The sequence below is a fragment of the Nomascus leucogenys genome, chromosome 24 (assembly GCF_006542625.1).
Source record: "Nomascus leucogenys isolate Asia chromosome 24, Asia_NLE_v1, whole genome shotgun sequence".
Lineage (NCBI taxonomy): Eukaryota > Metazoa > Chordata > Mammalia > Primates > Hylobatidae > Nomascus > Nomascus leucogenys.
This window is the reverse complement of record NC_044404.1, coordinates 8,600,875-8,619,821: the sequence shown is the minus strand read 5'-3', so window position 1 is coordinate 8,619,821 and position 18,947 is coordinate 8,600,875. Positions and strand designations below refer to the sequence as shown.

The following is an 18,947-nucleotide window of genomic DNA, read 5'->3' as shown; positions in this document are numbered from 1 at the left end:
ATTTCTGTATTTTCAGGCCCTAGCACAGAATAGGTCCTCAGGTTTTGATCGAAGGGAGGGAAGCACAAATCTGAACGCAGTGAGTTACCTTGTATATATTTGTTACTGAAATATTCCTACCAACACAGTTACCTACATCAAAAAATAAAACACTAATAGGTCATTGGTGGGTCTCTTAGATGAGAAGTGAAAAATACAGTACTTAAATACTATGCTGTTTTTTCCAACTCTAAATAGAATACTTTGAAAAGGGAAACGTTAGTATATATTCGAATAAACGAGAGTGTCACAAAGGCGGTGGGATTTGAGCTGGGTACTAGTGGAAAAGAACTTTCCAAGTAAGGGTTGGACACACACCATGAACAAAGACAGCAGTGAAAATGGACGCAGTGTGCGCAGACCACCTAGAGGGTGCAGGTTGGGTACAAGTGAAAAGACTGAATAAAGAGGATAAACAAACAAGAAAAATGTCATTTAATTGTAATGCGCCCTGGAAACCATTGACTCACGGACGTGGGAGATCCATGATACAAAATTTATCTGGCAGTAGCGGCCAGATGGATTAGATGGAAGAGGGAGCACTAGGGAGATAAGGAGAGGCTCTGCAGTGAAAGGGAATGGAGCAGCGATGACACAATACTCAGAAAGGATGACGTTCATATCCTGCTGGAAAATGCCTTTTAGAAGACTTCAGAGGATTGTAACTGAAAAGGTGAATTAAATTAATGTCTTTATCTTTCAAATAACTGCACTGCCTTACACAAATGATTGATATGTTGAGAGGTGTCTGGAAAGATAGGGGAAAAGCTCTCTGAATGGTAGCTGGAAGACATTTTTTCTTTCATGGACCTAGCTGAAACAATGTAACATTCAATGTCAAAACATTACATCTGGATCTGAAGGAAATACTTGACATTATTACATATGTTTTGAAACATGTGCCCATCACCTTAGATTTCACTACCTGGTCACATTAAAGCAAAACACACACGTAATATGGGGAAATTTTCTTCATTTTTAATTTACAGCAGAAAGAATATAAAGCATTCAGAAAACATTTTCCATATTTTAAGGGCAATTCAAAACATTTTGCATGGTTTCCAGCAGCTGAGTTCTTCAACAGATCCATTGATTCAATGATGCTTTACATGCACAATTACAAAAATAAAACTTACAAAAAAGAAGACATCTAGACTAGTTTTACATGCAAGTCTCAGGGACCCCCCATTGGGCGCCAACTACTGTGTGGAACTGCCATAAGCGACCGTGCAGCCAGAGAGGGGTTCGTATTATTGTCTTTATTTCGTTCACACAGTACAGCTGATTTCGAATGGGTAACAAGAATAGCAATTAAATCTTCAGGAGATAGAATAAGATTAGCTATTAATTTTATAATGAAATCCTACTCCTGGCACTTGGGAATTCAGATTATCCAAGAAAGCTGCGCTTACCTATCATCTTATATTCGAAATTAAGATTCATAACCAAGAAAAAGCGGTCAGAAATGCTTCGTTTCAGTGGAAGTGCATTTTTGCCTCACCTAGGATTCACAGTTGTACCGGTAGTTTACACCGGTAGGCTTTAAACCTACTTCCTATCCCCTCCATGAGAACCCTCTTAATTCTATGGAAGTCTCTATCATCTGTCATTTTCTAACGTATTCAGCTAATAATGTAACATGTGAAACATTAAAAAAAAATGTGAGGGTTAAAGCAAATCCACTGAGGTCATTACTCTGGTTAAAAGATCAGTTATTTGTACCATAATAAATGGAATAAAGATATCTAAATTCAGTATTAATAGAGGATATTCTGAAAGAGCTGGCTTTCACGTTCTGTTCCCATTTATGAATGCAGTTGTGTTTGTAAATTACTCAGTGTCCTCCTATAGGTCAAATTGTGTAAAATAATAGGTATCTGGGGGACTGCAACAGCTGCAACATAACCCACACATTTAAAAACAAAATTGAGTCAGGTCAGTTTACAAATGTACAGGTGGCTACTAGTTGTGGGGCTGTCACTGTTGTCAAAGCTGATCACAAGCAGAAAGACATATACTGTACAGTAATTCGAGGTTGGCAGTGAAAGGAAGTAATTAAAAAACAAGTACAATTATAGAAAAGGCACCAAGAGCACTGACCCCAGTTTTTACCACAATCTTTTTGTATCTACCTTCCTTCCAAAGACACCAGTTTAAAAGCTTATTTGTGAATATTTTTAGGCTTCACAACAAGCCTTGAGTTTTAACTCACAGTTGGCAGCCAGAACCAAGAAAAAACATCTCAGCTTTACACCAACTGATCCTCAGACATAACCTGGGAATTTTAAACTGGCATCAGCAAATGCGAACTTTATTCTTTCAATTTAACATTAGTAGTTTAATTGTTAAAAGCATCAGATTTCTTTGGCTCCTCATTATGTGGAAATAGTAATATACCATGCCATCTCTAAAAGACCAGTCTGCATCTTTTTCATTGTTATATTTTTTGTGCAATTTTATTACATTTTCTGATTTCCAGCAGGAGATATGGAAACGTGACATTTTTCTACTTTTCATACTATTTCTTTTGTCAGGTTTTTTTTTTTTTTTTTTTTAATCATTCTAAGTGTTCTTTGTTGGAGTGAGTGGATGGTGTTAAGCTACATACTGATTCATCTTATGATTATCTGTTTTGCAAAAGTAACTTAATTTTCTTAAGCAGTATTAGCATTCACATTACTTGGCACCATTGGCAAAAAAATTTTAAATAAACTAAACTAAACTCCTGGTAGCCAAAATTAAATGTAAACATATCCTTTTTTTTTTTAAGTAATGTTACTCTGCCTTTTTTCCTAAGTCTAAATACAGTAGCTCTTTTTTTTTTGCAGTTTAGTCATGCTTTAGCAAAATGTTCTTCTAAAGAACATTTAAAATAAAGTACTCTTATAGTGAAATAAAGTTTTTTTTGTTTCATTTTACAGACCATAGCCACTAATGCTTTGCTTTTGTTCATTTCTTTTTTCTTGATTTCATGCACATATCTCTGTTTTAATATATACAATATATACAAACAGTATATCCACATTTTTCTCGCTCATTCAGACAAAACTATACAAATAATTTTATCTTGCCATGTTATTGACCTTTGTGAATAAAATATTTAGCAATTAATATAATCCCTTTCAAATATTTTCTCACTTTTCATTTCTACCTTCCATATATACACAGAAACTGCTCAGTTTGGATGAGATATAGCCAAAAACATGGAATTTACTGGCCAGAATGCAGCACCACACTGATCGTTTAGGTGGCAAATGTCCAGGCAAGGTTCATGATTCCTTAGAATTACTACAGCTTCCAAGGTTACTAAAAAAGGCTACATGCTTTACCAATTCTTAAGTAATTCTCATTGCACATGAAAGTAAGGCAAAAAAATTAAAGTGCTGAACATGAAAAAGGGGACAAGATGATTACTACCCTCGCAGGTTCTTGGAAGGTGGTGGGGACAAGAAAATAGTTTAAACTCTGTGAGCTGCTTCTCATTATTTCCCATGCATTACCCGTTTACCACACACCTGCCCCTCTGCAAATTTCCACAAGACATTAAAAACCTGCAGATTTCAAAAGTTGCATTAAGTGTGCTGTAGAGATTAAAACAAACAAACAAACAAACAAAAATAAACAGTGAAGGAAATGAGAACACACGGACCCAATAAAGATTTTTGTATGATCTAAGCCCTCCACTGAGAATCAGTCCCAAAGATTCAGCTTCTTGGAAATAACCAGCAGGTGCAGGAACAGCATTCTTTTTTTGTTGCTAGTATAGCCCCACCTTTTCTTATCTATATTTTTGGTATAAATATTTGTACAGTTCCACACGATGTTTGAATACAGCCCTATATGAGAAGGAAATGGCTTCTTCCTGAGAAGAGGAAGCCTCTTTCAATTCCTCCTGGGTGTCTTGATTTCCCGTGATCCAACAGAAGATTGAGTTCCAAGATGTCTTGCTGATCAAATTAAAAGTTGTCCATGAAAGTGCAAATGCAATGACCAAACATTCCTGTTAAAATCCTGCAGCTGATCTCCCCAAAACTGCAGAGGGATTTTGTACGTGTGTGTACGTGTGTGTGTGTGTGCGTGTGTGTTGTTGTTGCATGTCTCTGCTAAAAACAGAAATGAAAACAGTCTGAAAAGCAATGTCACATTGCTAAGGGATGCTGCTGTATGTCTTCAAGTTCCTTGGCCTTTTTCAATTCTTTCACTCTGGAAGAGAAACAAAACAAAACAGCAGGCAATAACTCTATAGTGAATTGTGACCAAGTAAAGGAAAGGGGTATTACCACTCCCTCTGAACTGAAAAGCCAAGACTAAAACCCTTTTGAGGACTGACGGCAAAAGAAACTCCTGTGAAATTGTTGGAGAAAATATTCAAAGAAAAGATGTGACCCTACTTAAGGTGAAAAAAAAATCATTCTAAAGCTTTGCTCTACATCAAGTGCTCTAAGAATAGAGCAAAATCAAAGTCTAATGTATTAAATCAAGTGTGACAATCACATCTTTATCTTAAAAATTTAACTATTCAAATAACTTTCTTTTTAGTCTGGTGGACCACCATTAATGTCCTATCACTCTGTATGATGTAAATTAGGGAAACTGTACATGCATTTATTTAGCTTTTTTTTTTTTTTGAGACAGAGTCTCGCTCTGTTACCCAGGCTGGAGTGCAGCAGCACCATCTTGGCTCACTGCAACCTCCGCCTCCCGGGTTCATGCCATTCTCCTGACTCAGCCTCCTGAGTAGCTGGGACTACAGGGCCCGCCACCACGCCCGGCTAATTTTCTGTATTTTTTAGTAGAGACAGGGTTTCACCATGTTAGCCAGGATGGTCTCGATCTCCTGACCTCATGATCCGCCCACCTCGGCCTCCCAAAGTGCTGGGATTACAGGCGTGAGCCACCGCGCCCAGCCTATTTAGCTTTTAATATATCTAGGGATTAAGCTACTACTGCTTTGTTCATAGGCTCAAGATTGTTAGCTTTCTTGAACCTAATCATACATCTGTACAACTCTACTCCTTCACACAGGTTTTGTGGAGACTTTGATTTTTATAATTCCTTACTTTCCTCCCATTCCACATTATAACTTAAAAAGACATTCAGGTTCCTCCTCCCAGTGATCCCAGATGGACAGCCGTAGGGTGCGATACTGATAAGGTACTTTGTTCTATTCCATCAAACATACTGTAGTAAGCAAATTTAAGTAACATTGTTATAGACTGAGTCATGGAAAGTTCACATCAGCAAATTACTTATTATCACTGCCAATCTGTAATTTTTAATATAAAAATCAGTCTCAGTTTTTTTGGCTATGGCCACTTGATATAGATGGGGTGCTGGGGAAGCAGCTGTCTGCTGTAAGAGTATTTCTCTATACTGACAATTACGAACCTGCCTTAATAGCAGAATGATCAAATGTAAGGCAATGCATGTGGTTTAAGTCACAGTTTGTGGTACTGCAAACCATATAATAACATTTGTTTCCCAAAAATGGGTGTGAGTGGCTGATTTAGCCAAATAGGAGCAACAGTTTCTTAGGACACCATACTCTACCGCAACAGCATGATCAGGAAAAGGTGGATTTGTCGTGGTGCTATACAGAGGGCCATAATCTCAAATATATTTTTCTGATTCTCTAAGAGGCTCTCCTATTATCTTAAGTTATAACAGTAAAGTAAAACTTTTTTTTTTGAGGCGGAGTCTAACTCTGTTGCCCAGGCTGGATGCGGTGGTGCGATCTCAGCTCACTGCAACTTCTGCCTCCCGGGTTCAAGTGATTCTCCTGCCTCAGCCTCCCGAGTAGCTGGGATTACAGGCACGCACCACCACGCTTAGCTAATTTTTGTATTTTTAGTAGAGATGACGTTTCGCCATGTTGGCCAGGCTGGTCTTGAACTCCTGAGCTCAAGTGATCTGCCCACCTCAGCCTCCCAAAGTGCTTGAATTACAGGCATGAGCCTACCAGGCCCGGCCTCAAGTAAAACTTGATAATACTCAGGCAGAAAGAAAATATTGTGAAAAAACCAGTAATCAGTTATTGCTATATTGTATAGGTTGAGAGTCTGGAATGGCACATATGGTACAACAGCAATTTAAGAAAACATTTATATTTACCACTTCCAAGCAGAATCATTTCTGAGTATTCTGCAAAGTTGATATAATCTCTTCATAGAGAAGATGCTCTCTTTTAGAAGAAAAGCTTTATGATGTTATCAGTAATACTAAAAAGAATTATAATCTTTGAAAACTTGCTAATTTGTCTGATTTACTTACTACATATACCAAGCCCTAGCTTGGTCCTAGTGTGATTTTTATAAATGACAATGACAAACAGTGTATCTCTAAAACTGTTGAATCTTTTTTTGTTAACAGGTACAGTTAGAATACATTGCTATGTTCATGAGTAGATCCAAATATCATTTAGTTTTAAATTTTATAATTAAATATACCATGGATTAATTTGGGTCATATTACAGTATAGAATTGTACATCACTATAGGTCCCTAATTTTGGACATGCATACTTGATAAATAAATGGCTTTTTAAAAATTGAAACATGCTATAGTCTGTTCAATTTTTAAACATGCAATATCTATACTAACATCCCTTTGGCTGGAAATGCAAGGCATGCACTGATGCCAACTTTGCTCTGGACATGCAATATCTGTACTTGTGCAGACCTATCTGCTGAATTTCCGCAGCGTGTGCATGCCACTTCAAATGCTACGTTTTCTTTCTGCACTAGCACAGAACTCATTCACAAATATGCGACAGTGACTCCATCACTGATGAGATGTCTAGAATTTGAGGAATTCTGAACTCAAAATCTGATCGCATAAACACAAAGATGTTATACATTCACAATTTTTCTAGAATGAACAGGAATGCTTTAGAAATATTAAGTTCATCATTGAGATGAAATAAAAAGGAGAGTGAATTATAAAACAGAAATGTTTTATGTGGTTTCATACCAAAGAATCTATAATCAGCTGGTCAGGGTAGGTATACCCTAAAACATTTTCCTTATAGTTAAAATGGTCACATTTGTTTTTGCAGTTTTTTCAGTTTCTTTCAGAACTAATTAAAAAGTTAAGTTTTCATATGGTTTTAAAGTTGTCATGTAAATACTCTATGAATTAGTGATGGCCTTACAGACCACTAGGTTAAGGAGAGGTGCATGTCCACGTACAATATCTATGCAGGAAAAATGAGAACACTGCAATTTTCAGATATATTTTCCAGGCTTTCACAACTCCTGAGTTAAAGTGGAGAATTTAGTTCTTAGCTTCATGATAAAGTTATCATAGTATGCTAGCATTATACATGACATCAAAATGACTTAAATGGCACAAACATTTTTTACAGAAAGTCGTTCAAGGAGGAATTAGAAAAAAAAGGGAAAAATGAGAGAGAAAAGTATTAAATTCCAATAGCTATACAGGTTACTTAATATCTGTCACTTTATGTAGTCCTCACAACACTGCCATTAGCTCTAATTTGTAAATGCAGAACCTGAGATTTATAGGAATTAAGCAATCTGCCCCAATTCACACAGTTAATAAATGGCAGAGCAGGGAATTGAGCCCAGGTTTGTCTGACTTCCAAACCTATAGTTTCAACATTCCACTGCCTCTAAAAATATCTCCCAGGATAACACAGAAAGTTTTTAAAAATAATATTTTATTGTTTTTTCCAAAAGACTTTATAAGAAATATGCACTTGGAAAATTTCCATGGTATGAGATGAAATTAACAACAATTACATTTTCTCAATTCTAAGGTGTCATCTTTTATAAGACACTATATTGATTTTATTAATAAAAAACATTCTTGGTGGGGAAAGACCCTCATATAAAATGTACTTATTGATTTTACAACACAATTATTTAGCATCCTAAAACGTGTGAAAAGAATGTTTGTAAGCATCAACGGAGATTTTTAGCCTTATTCTCCAATTTGCAATTTATAGACCATATAGATGTTAACTTACCTCTGAAAGTTAACATGAAATTGAGAGGCTTACTATCTGCCCTAGTGAAATCATAAATGAAGTTTTATGTTACTTGAGAGTAGATTATTAGGATGAGACAGTGGGGCTTAATTTTTGTTTTGTTTTAAATCAAACATCAACTAGATAAAATAATGTTTGAATGTTATATTGCCTCCAAAGAAACAGAAAACAATTATATCACCAAAGTGATTTAGAATAACATATACTAGAATTTTAAAAGAAATTTTAAGAAATAGATGTTTCAAATCAGAGTGTTTCAAATGGCTAAATTTAAGATCACCTTGTTATTAGTTAAGGACATGAATGATTATTCAGGCAGATGTTAATTAAAAATAAATCTTTACCAATGAGAGGGATACAAAATAGAAGTTTAACCATTATTATCTCTGGGTGATTCTCCTTGGTTATTTGTATTTCCAGAATTTACTACAATTAGTATGTGCTGCTTTTGTAATAATAATTATTCCTGCTTGTTAGCTTTTATTTTCTCCACTTATTTAGAGACAGGGTTGACCAGCCTGGAGTGCAGTGGAACAGTCATAGCTCACTGTGGCCTGGAATTTCTGGGCTCAAGCAATCCTTAGCCTTAGCCTCCTAAGTAGCTAGGACTACAGGTACACATCACCATACCTGGCTAATTTTTAAATTTTTTTGTCTAGACAGGGGATCTAAATATATTGCCCAAGCTGGTCTTGAACTCCTGGCCTTAAGCAATTCTCCTGCCTCAGCCCCCAAAAGTGCTGGGATTACAGGCATGAGCTGCTTGTTAGTCTTAAAAAAAAAAAAAAAAAGTGAATTAGATGGTTTTCTATCCATCTGTTACTAATCTGTCTTACAAATGCTGTGTTCATATTATGTAAAAACAACTAAAAAATTCAGAGGAAGGAAAAAAACTCAATTTTGTAGACTGAAACCAAAATCAATGGACTGAACTGGTTTCATTAACATTACCTATGTTGTAAGCAAATTTTTCAATATACAAACTGGGTAAATATAGACAAGAATTTTTTAAATTGGAATTAGACTTGAAAATCCAGGACCTGTGGTCACCATATCTTATAGAACTTGGAACACAGGTGCATGATAAACTTTTGTTATGTTACACAAACTTAGCTAAGGGTTACTGAGTGCTCGGTTCTCTTAAGGAATTACAACTGTTAGTCTCATTCAGGGCTAAGAAAGAACTGAATCTAAAAATGTCCAGGCTTCCTAAAAAAAAAAATTATAATTGCACTTACTTCTAAATTCCCTTACACAGAAGACAGGCAAAGCAGTCTTCCCTGAGCTCATAGAGGCAATGCAGGACAGAAGCTACAGTTCCCACAGCGCCAGTGCTGCCCTCAGGAGAGCTGTGCGGCCAAATTTCTGACTCCTATCAGTAACTTGCAAAGTAGAACTCTTACTGGCTCGGACTTAACAGTAATTAGAATAGCAAGACTGACCCGTTACCATTCAGCTATTAACATTAAAGACAATCCCAGTATTTCCCCAAGCATTCTAGGCTGAGAATAATCACCACTCTGGGATACCGTTGTAGTCTCAATTCCCCCTTCCCAAAAAGTTGCATTGTAATGTACTGAAGTGATGTCGTAAGCAACAGCACTGAAAGCCAGCAAAAGCCCACAGGGTTTACTTCCATCAGACGTCCAATGATCATTTATGAATCAATGAAGTAGGCCTGCTTCAGAAACTTGTAGCAAACAATGGCTCCATGGGTAAAGCGTAAGGCAAAGCTGCTTCATTACATCTACTCAGTGATGCTCAGCCAGAGAAATGTCTCATGAGTTAGTGGAGTTCAGCGGGAATATTCTCGCAATGCTGGACGTCAAAAATAGACAGGGCAGCGGATGCGGCTTTCTGATTATTACCTGTTGCTTTGAGAGCTGCAATAGCTTGTGGGGAATTTAGGAAAAGAGAGATCTTGCCATTTTCCAGAAATCTCATTTGGATTGCAAAACAAAAAAGACAGAGAGGCCCAATAAGAATGACACAGACCATGCTGTCTGCAATTTAACACACACCACTGTGTTCCAAAAATATTCATTTCCTAAAAGAGGCAAGTGAGACAAAATTACTTTGGAGATTTAAAATACATCCATGATGACACATCCCACATTCACGTCTTACTTCTCATGAACACATCGGGCCACTTAGAAACTATGCCTCATGCCAAATTGAGCTACGGAAGTGTTAGAACACATTTGTTGACCCTAGAGCACTGTTTACTTCTCAGCACACTTCCCCGCATTGTTAGAGAACCGTCCCTTGGATAAAAGTGTACATAACACAGCCAAAAGTGTAAGCGTAATTTTCAGAACTTGGTAATGACCCAGTGCAGCTATGACTCGGGGCTGTTCTCAGAAGCACACGGCAGAGCTGCTCCGTTGAGACCACTACTTACCAGCTTCTGGCAAAGTGTTTGGAAACCCGGTTCTCGAATAAAAAGAAAATATGTTGTTTGAAAATATGTGACTAAAAAGTGTTATTTTTTCTTCCTCCAATTAAGGTTTTATTCCAGTAAAATAACTGCACCTGCCTTTACTGAACACAGGTGACTAGGCCAGCAGTTTATAAGAAATAGGTTATTTAAATACTAGCATTCCCACTGCTTTCAATAACACCCACAGTGATTGTTACAGTTTATAAAGCCTTCTCACAGAAACAGGGTCTCGTATCGGGAAAGGAGGAATTTGTCTAGAAATTGCTTTTCAGAGAGCGGTGTCACTCATCTATGAGAACACTTTCTACTATCCATGAAAAATAAATGTCTTAGAGAAGTGGAAAGACATTTTCTGTCTAGAAAAACAGGCATTTTAGTTTTTATTTTTTAGGTCAAGCAAGTCTCAATACCTTGAGGATAAATCTGTTATGTAACTGAACTATCTGCTAACATATGAGGTATCTTGGTTTTTCTCTATGCAACTGAATAATATCCTGTTAGATATACTCAAAATCCAACTGAAAGTATCTTTTCAGCATATGTACTTTAAAAGTTTCTTAAACCTTAAAAATCCTTCAGTCATTTGCTGAGAAATCACTTTTGTTGATTTAAATAATCTCTTTGTGTGGAACAAAAGTTCTCTCCTAAATACAGCTATTGTGTCCAAGACAAAAAACAAAAAAACAAAAAACCACCAAAAACCCTGATGACAGTATCGAGAGTTTGTTAATTTCACTTTAAGTTACTGGATAAATTAAGAGGTAGGCCTGAAGGAAAGGGGGGATAAAAATGAGCTGTACTCAGTGAAAAATATTTGGTGCTTTTCCTTAGCCTTCCCCAAGCAAAGACTAAACATTTCAAGACACAAATGGCATTTTCTGATTGCTCTGCTGCTGGAATTTGTCTGTCGTGTCTTAATTCTGCCTTTTTAGATCTCCCCCTCCTCCACTGACGTAGGAGTTTGGGTCAGTATTAGTGTTTTACAAATGCTGTCCCATAAAATTTAATTCTGTGTTTCCAAATATTATTTTTCTTTTCTTTTCTAGGACAGGGTCTCACTCTGTTGTGCAGGCTGGAGTGCAGTAGCACGATCATGACACACTGTAGCCTCAACCTCCTGGGCTCAAGCAATCCTCCCACCTCAGCCTCCAGTAGCTGGGAAAATATTATTTTTCAATGTATAAACCATGTATTAAATATGGAATACTTTACAAATTAACAAAATAAGTATATTATCTTTTTTTTTTTTTTGAGACAGAGTCTTGCTCTTTTGCCCAGGCCGGACTGCAGTGGCGCTATCTCGGCTCACTGCAAGCTCCGCCTCCCGGGTTTAAGCGATTCTCCTGTCTCAGCCTCCCGAGTAGCTGGGATTACAGGCGCCTGCCACCGCAACCAGCTAATTTTTTGTATTTTCAGTAGAGATGGGGTTTCACCGTGTTAGCCAGGATGGTCTCGATCTCCTGACCTCGTGATCCGCCCGCCTCGGCCTCCCAAAGTGCTGGGATTACAGGCGTGAGCCACCGCGCCTGGCCCCAAAATAAGTATTTTATCTTAACATAATTTCCAGGACTATAAATCTTCCTCAGAGAATGCTCTGCCTCCCAAGACTAATTTCAACTTGGGGATTGTTAGAAGGAGTGCCACTGTGACTTCTCTGATGGAAGAACGAGGGAGAGAAGATCTTATTGGTAATCACACAAAGCCATATATACGCTATTCCTCGGTTCACAGAGTTAGCTAAATATCACCAGGATAGAAGGAATCTTCTCAGCCCCTATCCCTCAAACTTGCATAGACGTCGTGAGGCATAAGGGGTGTCATGAGATTCCAATTTTCCACGCATGAATAGGAGTTTCAGGAGTTCACAATAGAATGCAGCAGGCATTAAAGAAATTGAGGTTGGGATTCTGGTTTGCATTGAGAAGCACCTTCTGAAAATGTGCTCTTAAAAACGGTCATTAACATACCAGAAACTAACAAGTTTCAAAAACGCGTAAGCAACCACCTCCCGTAAAAAATGTTGTCCTTGCAGCAGGTGATATTAATTGCATATAACATGCATGATACTACAAGTTGTAGTTAAACTGAACACTAGGGCATGCATCTATTCTCTTGGAGGTTTTTTTAAAATGGAAAGAAATATTATCTATATATATGCAGAGGGTGAGAGGGAATAGAGGGAAAAATGGAGATTTTTGTCCTCTTTTTTTCTTACATTTCAAAAAAAACGTCTCCGAGCCAGCTCTATCACAAGGGACCCACAATATTTTAATTGAGAACAATTCCCTAAGTCTAAAGAGGAGTAATTAGTTAAGTTTACGTAAGAGTATAGCTGCTTTTTTTCCCCCAAAAAACAAATTTTTCCTTTAGCAATTATTTATAGTTTTAAACAGATGAGCCTTTAAATCTTTAAAATTTTAAGGCTTTTTAGGCTTTTCTCTTTTTTTTCTTTTGAGACAGAGTCTTGCTCTGTCGCCCAGGCTGGAGTGCAGTGGCACAATCTTGGCTCACTGCAACCTCTGCCTCCCGGGTTCAACAGATTCTCCTGCGCACGCCACCATGGCCAGCTAATTTTTGTATTTTTAGTAGAGACACGGTTTCACCAGGTTGGCCAGGCTGGTCTCGAACTCCTGACTGCAAGTGATCCGGCTGCCTCGGCCTCCCAAAGTGTTGGGATTACAGGCATGAGCCACCATGGCCGGCCCTTTTAAGGCTTTTAAATCTAGGGTTAAGGTCATTATTAAGAAGAACTTATAAAAACTAAATTATTCTATTATCAAGTTGGCATACTACAACCTGTGGGCCAAAATCCAGTCCAGTATCTATTTGTATAAATAAAGTTGTATTAGAACACAGCCATAGCCATTCATTTATGTGTTGTCTGTGGCTGCTTTCCTGCTACATTAAAAGAACTGAGTAGTTGGGACAGACCGTACAGCCCACAAAGCTTAAGGTATTTACTATCTGGCCCTTCAGAAAAACATTTGCCAACTCCTGGGTTAAAATATAATAAATAAAGATTAGCATCAACATAAGTCTAGTTAGATGGGAAATAATATCTCCAGAAACATTAGCAGTTTTAAGATTTTTTGAACGATGACCTTTTCTCAGAAATCTTAAAGATGACTAAATAAAGTATTAGTGTAAGGTTAAGAAGAGGGGGCATTGAATATAGTTGAGTTGACAGAGATAATTCCCATGTTATAATTTCAACTCATTTTTTCTCTTAAGATTATATATAAGAAGCAAGTTGTCAAATTAATCTAAATTCATTTAATTAGATTTTGATGAATTCTATTCTTGGCCTTTTTAAAATTTATTTTTATTTATTTATTTTTTTGAGACAGGATCTCGCTCTGTTGCTCAGGCTGGAGTGCAGTGGCGTATTCACAGCTCACTGCGGCCTCAACCTCCCAGGCTTACATGATCCTCCCACCTTAGCCTCCCGAGTAGCTGGGACTAAAGGCATGCCCTACCATGCCTGGTTAATTTTTTATCTTTTGTAGAGATGGAGACTCCCTATGTTGCCCAGGCTGGCACTGAACTCCTGGGCTCAAGCAATTCTCCCACCTCAGCCTCCCAAAGCGCTGAGATTATAGGCCTATTCCTGGATCTGAAAAAAGGGTTTTCTGACACTAAATCTTTTATTATAATTCAAACACATTATAGTTGCTTCTGGGAGACTTTTGCCTTTTGCCCTGCTTACAAATTAGCATCATATTCTAAAATCTCAGGAACTAAAATTATTCATTGTAATTTCTTTAAAATTCAAAGCCTATTGGAATCCCTACTCTTGTTATGTAGAATATAAATATTTGAGACATTTCACACCACATTATCATTATTTAGCATTACCATCAATGCTGGAAGGCCAGTTCACTATTTTATAATGAATGTCCTGGGTTTGTTCTGAAAGGGCAGCCTTGTATAGTGACTTACCTCACAGCACCAGGGAGGGAGAGATTTAGAAAATGCAAGCACAGGAGCAGGGTATAGGGAAACAGTCATTCTCAGTAAGAAATAGATTCGTTAAAAAAAAAATAAAACAAAAAAACCCTAGTACCACCTCCTAGTGAGCCTCCTTGCTTTAGAAATTTTGACAAAGCAATTGTTGAGAAAATTTCATGTGGCAAATTATCTTAATCACAAAAAGCCACTTGCTGAATGTTTTCGTATAATGCAGCCTTATTTGGCCGTGTACGTGGCCCACCAGCCCTGTTTTCATCCCGAGGCTTCCTCCACCGCATCCTAGGCATGCCCTGCAGTGGTTTCAAACGGCCCTCCCTTTTACTCACTCATGCATTTGTACATCTAATGTATGTGACTGTTCTCCTGTCATATAAAATAGCAGTGTTAGTAATTAGGGTTAGTTTTTACTTGATTTTATTTCATTCAAAATGGATGTGAAACTTACTGGCATACCTAGGCTGCAGCCTCATGCAAGCAAGCAAAAAGCAAAATACTGAAAATGGAAGAGAAGAGAAACTGGCTAGCAGGCAGCTAAACTCACCCTTTTGTACAGCCTATGGTCCACCAGGGGGCTTTAGACAGTAAAACAACACCAGAGAGCTATTAGCACGTGAGGGTCACAACAGAAATCTTATAAATAGCTTTATTTCAACAAAAAAGAATATAACATGGTTTCTTTTTTGGAAAGAAAGAAAAGGAGAGTGATGGTGGGGTACGTGAAATGAGTAGGTAAAAAATTTATCAATTTAAGTCTTAAAAAATTGGGGGTCATATGACTTAGAAATGGGATACTTCTGACTGATTCCTGAAGCTACTATCTACCTACCTTTTTGAGAGTGTGTCATATAAAGTTTTCCTTTTTTTTTTTTTTTTTTTTTGAGACGGAGTCTCTCCCTGTCGCCCAGGCTGGAGTGCAATGGTGCAATCTTGCCTCACTGCAACCTCCACTTCCCAGGTTCAAGAGATTCTCCTGCCCCAGCCTCCCAAGTAGCTGGGATTACAGGTGCGTACCACCATGCCCAGCTAATTTTTTGTATCTTTAGTAGAGACAGGGTTTCACCATGTTGGCCAGGCTGGTCTCAAACTCCTGACCTCAAGTGATCTGCCTGCCTCGGCCTCCCAAAGTACTGGGATTACAGGTGTGAGCCACCGCACCCGGCCAAGGTTTTCTATCTTAATAAGATTTTAATGCTTCTAAGGACAACAGACATGATAGTTTCTTTTAAAATAACATTAAATAACTCGACCGAGAATGAAAACAGGATTACACACATCCTAAGGAAAATATGAGTTTAAAACAAACTTCCAGGATAGATTTTTAGGATTTCTTCAAGATCCTTAATTGAATGTATTAATTGAATATATAGAAATGGGAAGTGAATACTGATCTTATTACAGAGGTTATTAAAATTTGCCTATTTTTCTAACATCTAAACTGTAAATGGTCAAGTAAAGAGCCAATAACATTTTTTACTTCATTCCAATTAATGCACAGGAATCCAAAGCCCATATCTGATGTTCTCTTCACAATGAACCTTCTTGTTATCCATCTTATAAGGTTATTAACAGTTAAAATATACGCTTAAGAAAGGCAAAAATCTTCATGAAATTTTTCTCTACCAGTTTACAGAAAGAGAACTCTAAAAACAAAAGTGAAAGGACTCCTTTGTTCAGCTTACTTTGTGGGGGCAACCTTTCATGAATTTATGTTTTGTTTAAATATCTCATTCTCTTAACTCTCCCAAAGTAAACACGGGACACAGCTTTGGCAAAACCGAAAGGGAGATGAGTGTAGGACTTTATGCAATTTTGCTCCTACGTTACCCACACATTCATTCAAAGTTTGAGGATCAGACTAGAAGAAACGAGGAAAAAGTCTAGCATGACTTAACTTGCAGACATTCTGGTTTGTCTGAAGTGGCCTAAAGAAGAGTGGTATTAGGTAATTTTCTTGAAAATAAAATCTATCTGGAAAGTATTAACCACAGTGTCATGAAAGAAGATGTGATTCTGCTCAAAGTGGCCAAAGTCTATTGGTTTCAGTGCTGGATAGGATCTTGCTCAGGTTTTTCATTTTGCAGGTCTAAGAGGAAAAGGGAGGAAGGAACTATGAACGTATTGGAGAATGTAAGGAAAAGGGTCCAGGTGAGTCCTTGATCTGTTCACCAAATACAGAAAGTCAGCTACTCTATTTGGTCCTAAGTCCCCTGCTAAGTAAAAGGTATGATTGAATAATAAAGAAAAGAGGCTGCCTTTGGTTAAGGCTTGCAGAATTAATTTCATGATCTTAGAGCCATACCCGTTTGGGGGATGCATTTCCTGACAGGACTTCCTGTTTCAGAGTACTGACACTGGTACGTTACTCATTAGCTATCATGGTGAAAAATCTCCCATCCTTGCATGGTGGAAAGTAAATGTTGCTGAGGCACAGGGCGAGTGAACATTAGCTTCTGCATGGCATCGTAGCTGGGGAAAACCATCTATCCTAGTGAATGCCATTTTTAAAGTTTTTATGATGTTAATGCAGTGGCTGGGCACGTTTCCTTCTATGGTCACAAAAATAAATTCTTTTGTTAATTTAAGTAAGAGTACAAATAACCCATTAAACCTAGTAAGTCTTAAAGGCAAGATATTTTCAAAGCCGGCAATCATATGGTTATAGGAGTAAGAAAAACTAAAGCAAAATGAAACATCCAAGGAATCCAATTAAATATGAATACTAGGACTTTTGGTATAATTAAATAGGAAGAGGAAGTAAGACATTAGAGAGTCTGGTTTAATGTTTGGTATTATAAACTGCACAGCTCCTGACACACAGAGCAACAACCTAACCACACAGAAGGTGGTCTACACCCAGCTCGGACGGCCGCAGTTATAGACGTCAGACTGGAATAGTCACCTGGATAAAGAACACAAACCACTTTCACCAGCCCTCTGAAATCTAAGTAGAGATGCTAGTCTTCATAAAGAAAGCTCAAATTTGAGGAACAAAGAGAAATTCCTCTGGCTTAGTTCCATGAGAAGATGCTGCATCCCACAGGGATGGGGGGGTCACAGGACCCCATTTCCTACTAATTGAAGATGTGCCCAGAAATCTCAGATGTCTTTCTTTTCCTGAACAGCTGCATTCCAGTGATCTCTCCTGTTCCTCATCACGGACCAGCTTTAATTGATAGTTTAATAATAGAGCATGTTGGCAATTACATGACCAGCAGAGGGCACCAGCTATTTGGTGGAAATTCTACATCAGAAAACTTGTTTGGAATTCATGGTTTTCTTTCCCTTCCTTGAGACTAGAAACTGTTTTCTGTTTGGACACGCGCTAGCATAGTAAAGGATTAGAGCAAAGAACATACTGCAATGTGGCATATCAATCGCAGGTTAAAGAGAAACTTAGAATTAAAAGCTAGTCTAACTAAATTGACCTCACACCCAAATTAAAACAGAAAAACACGGGCATGAATCTCCATTGTTCAAACAGCATCGTCTGACATGGTTACCAGCATTCCAAGGGTAGCAACCTGATCCCTAGTTAAAGAGCTCTACAGCCCTATTGTAATTTGGGACGTCTGCCCTGATTATCTGCAGGGGGATGAGCTTTACATAGGAGTTAGTGAGGGTTAAGAAGGTCAGGGTTGCTTCATCATTCTCCCTGAGCAGAATGTATAAACGAGGACTAGTGTACCTGTGGCGACAGCGGCGTAGAAACCTCATTATTTTTCGAGCAGCTTGATCCTGCTTTTTGGTTAGCAAACTGCTCCTGAAAAAGTCAGAATATTATTGTCACAAGAAGGGTACAGTAAAGCCCAATATGGAAAACTGGTCAGCAGTGACACAGGACACTGAATTAAGCAGTTCACGTAGCAAAGCCAACAGCATACGTTAAAGATGTATACAATCTGAAGGGGGATGAGTGCATATGCTGTTTCCATAGTATCGAGTCCGGGCGTCACTAGAGGCGAAAGGAGGGCGTGTATAGGTGCTCTCAGCTTCAAGAGAGACTATACAAAGACTGAAAATAAAATGTCACTTAAATATTCTTTCACAATTTATTATAAGCTCATTTTGCCACAAAAGGCATTCTGGCATTAGAGAGGCTTTCTTAGTTTACAAGGTGATTCACCGGAGTTGATACACTCTTTGGGCTATTTGGTAAATGTACTGATCAATGTATTTTACTTGGCTCAACATTTTTATTACAGTCTCTAAAATGGGACAGCTTAACCCTAATTACTCTTCCAAGGTCTCACATGCAGTAATTCTACAATTTCACTCACTTCTCATTTGTCCCAAGAATAGTCTTGTCTCTAATCCGAATGTTAGCATCATATACATTTCAGTTACATTAGGATCAGGGACAAGTTCTCACAGAAATAACTCCAAGAATAGTTTTCATATTTTACGTTCACATTGAAAATCAGATTTCCTCCAGCCTCAAAGAGCATGTTTATGTAAAAGTACATGAGTGCTGGCAGTGGGCTGTACTTTTTTT

At 37.9% G+C, this 18,947-nt stretch overlaps 1 protein-coding gene across 29 annotated transcripts in view; it reads right to left on the bottom strand.

The window, feature by feature from the left end:
* Window positions 1-995: 995 nt before the first annotated feature.
* The window catches only part of CAMTA1 (calmodulin binding transcription activator 1), a 976,509-nt gene continuing 958,557 nt past the window's right edge, over window positions 996-18,947 (bottom strand). For 19 of the 29 annotated variants that reach the window (XM_030805184.1, XM_030805179.1, XM_030805189.1 and 16 more), the window contains 3 exons: window positions 18,141-18,215; window positions 14,997-15,027; window positions 996-4,242 (listed from right to left, as the gene is read on the bottom strand). In XM_030805184.1, the coding sequence (XP_030661044.1) occupies window positions 4,210-4,242; window positions 14,997-15,027; window positions 18,141-18,215 (139 nt within the window). In that variant the 3' untranslated portion in view covers window positions 996-4,209. The remainder of the gene's footprint in view (window positions 4,243-14,996; window positions 15,028-18,140; window positions 18,216-18,947) is intronic. The other 10 variants (XM_030805180.1, XM_030805185.1, XM_030805190.1 and 7 more) reach the window with 1 other exon arrangement.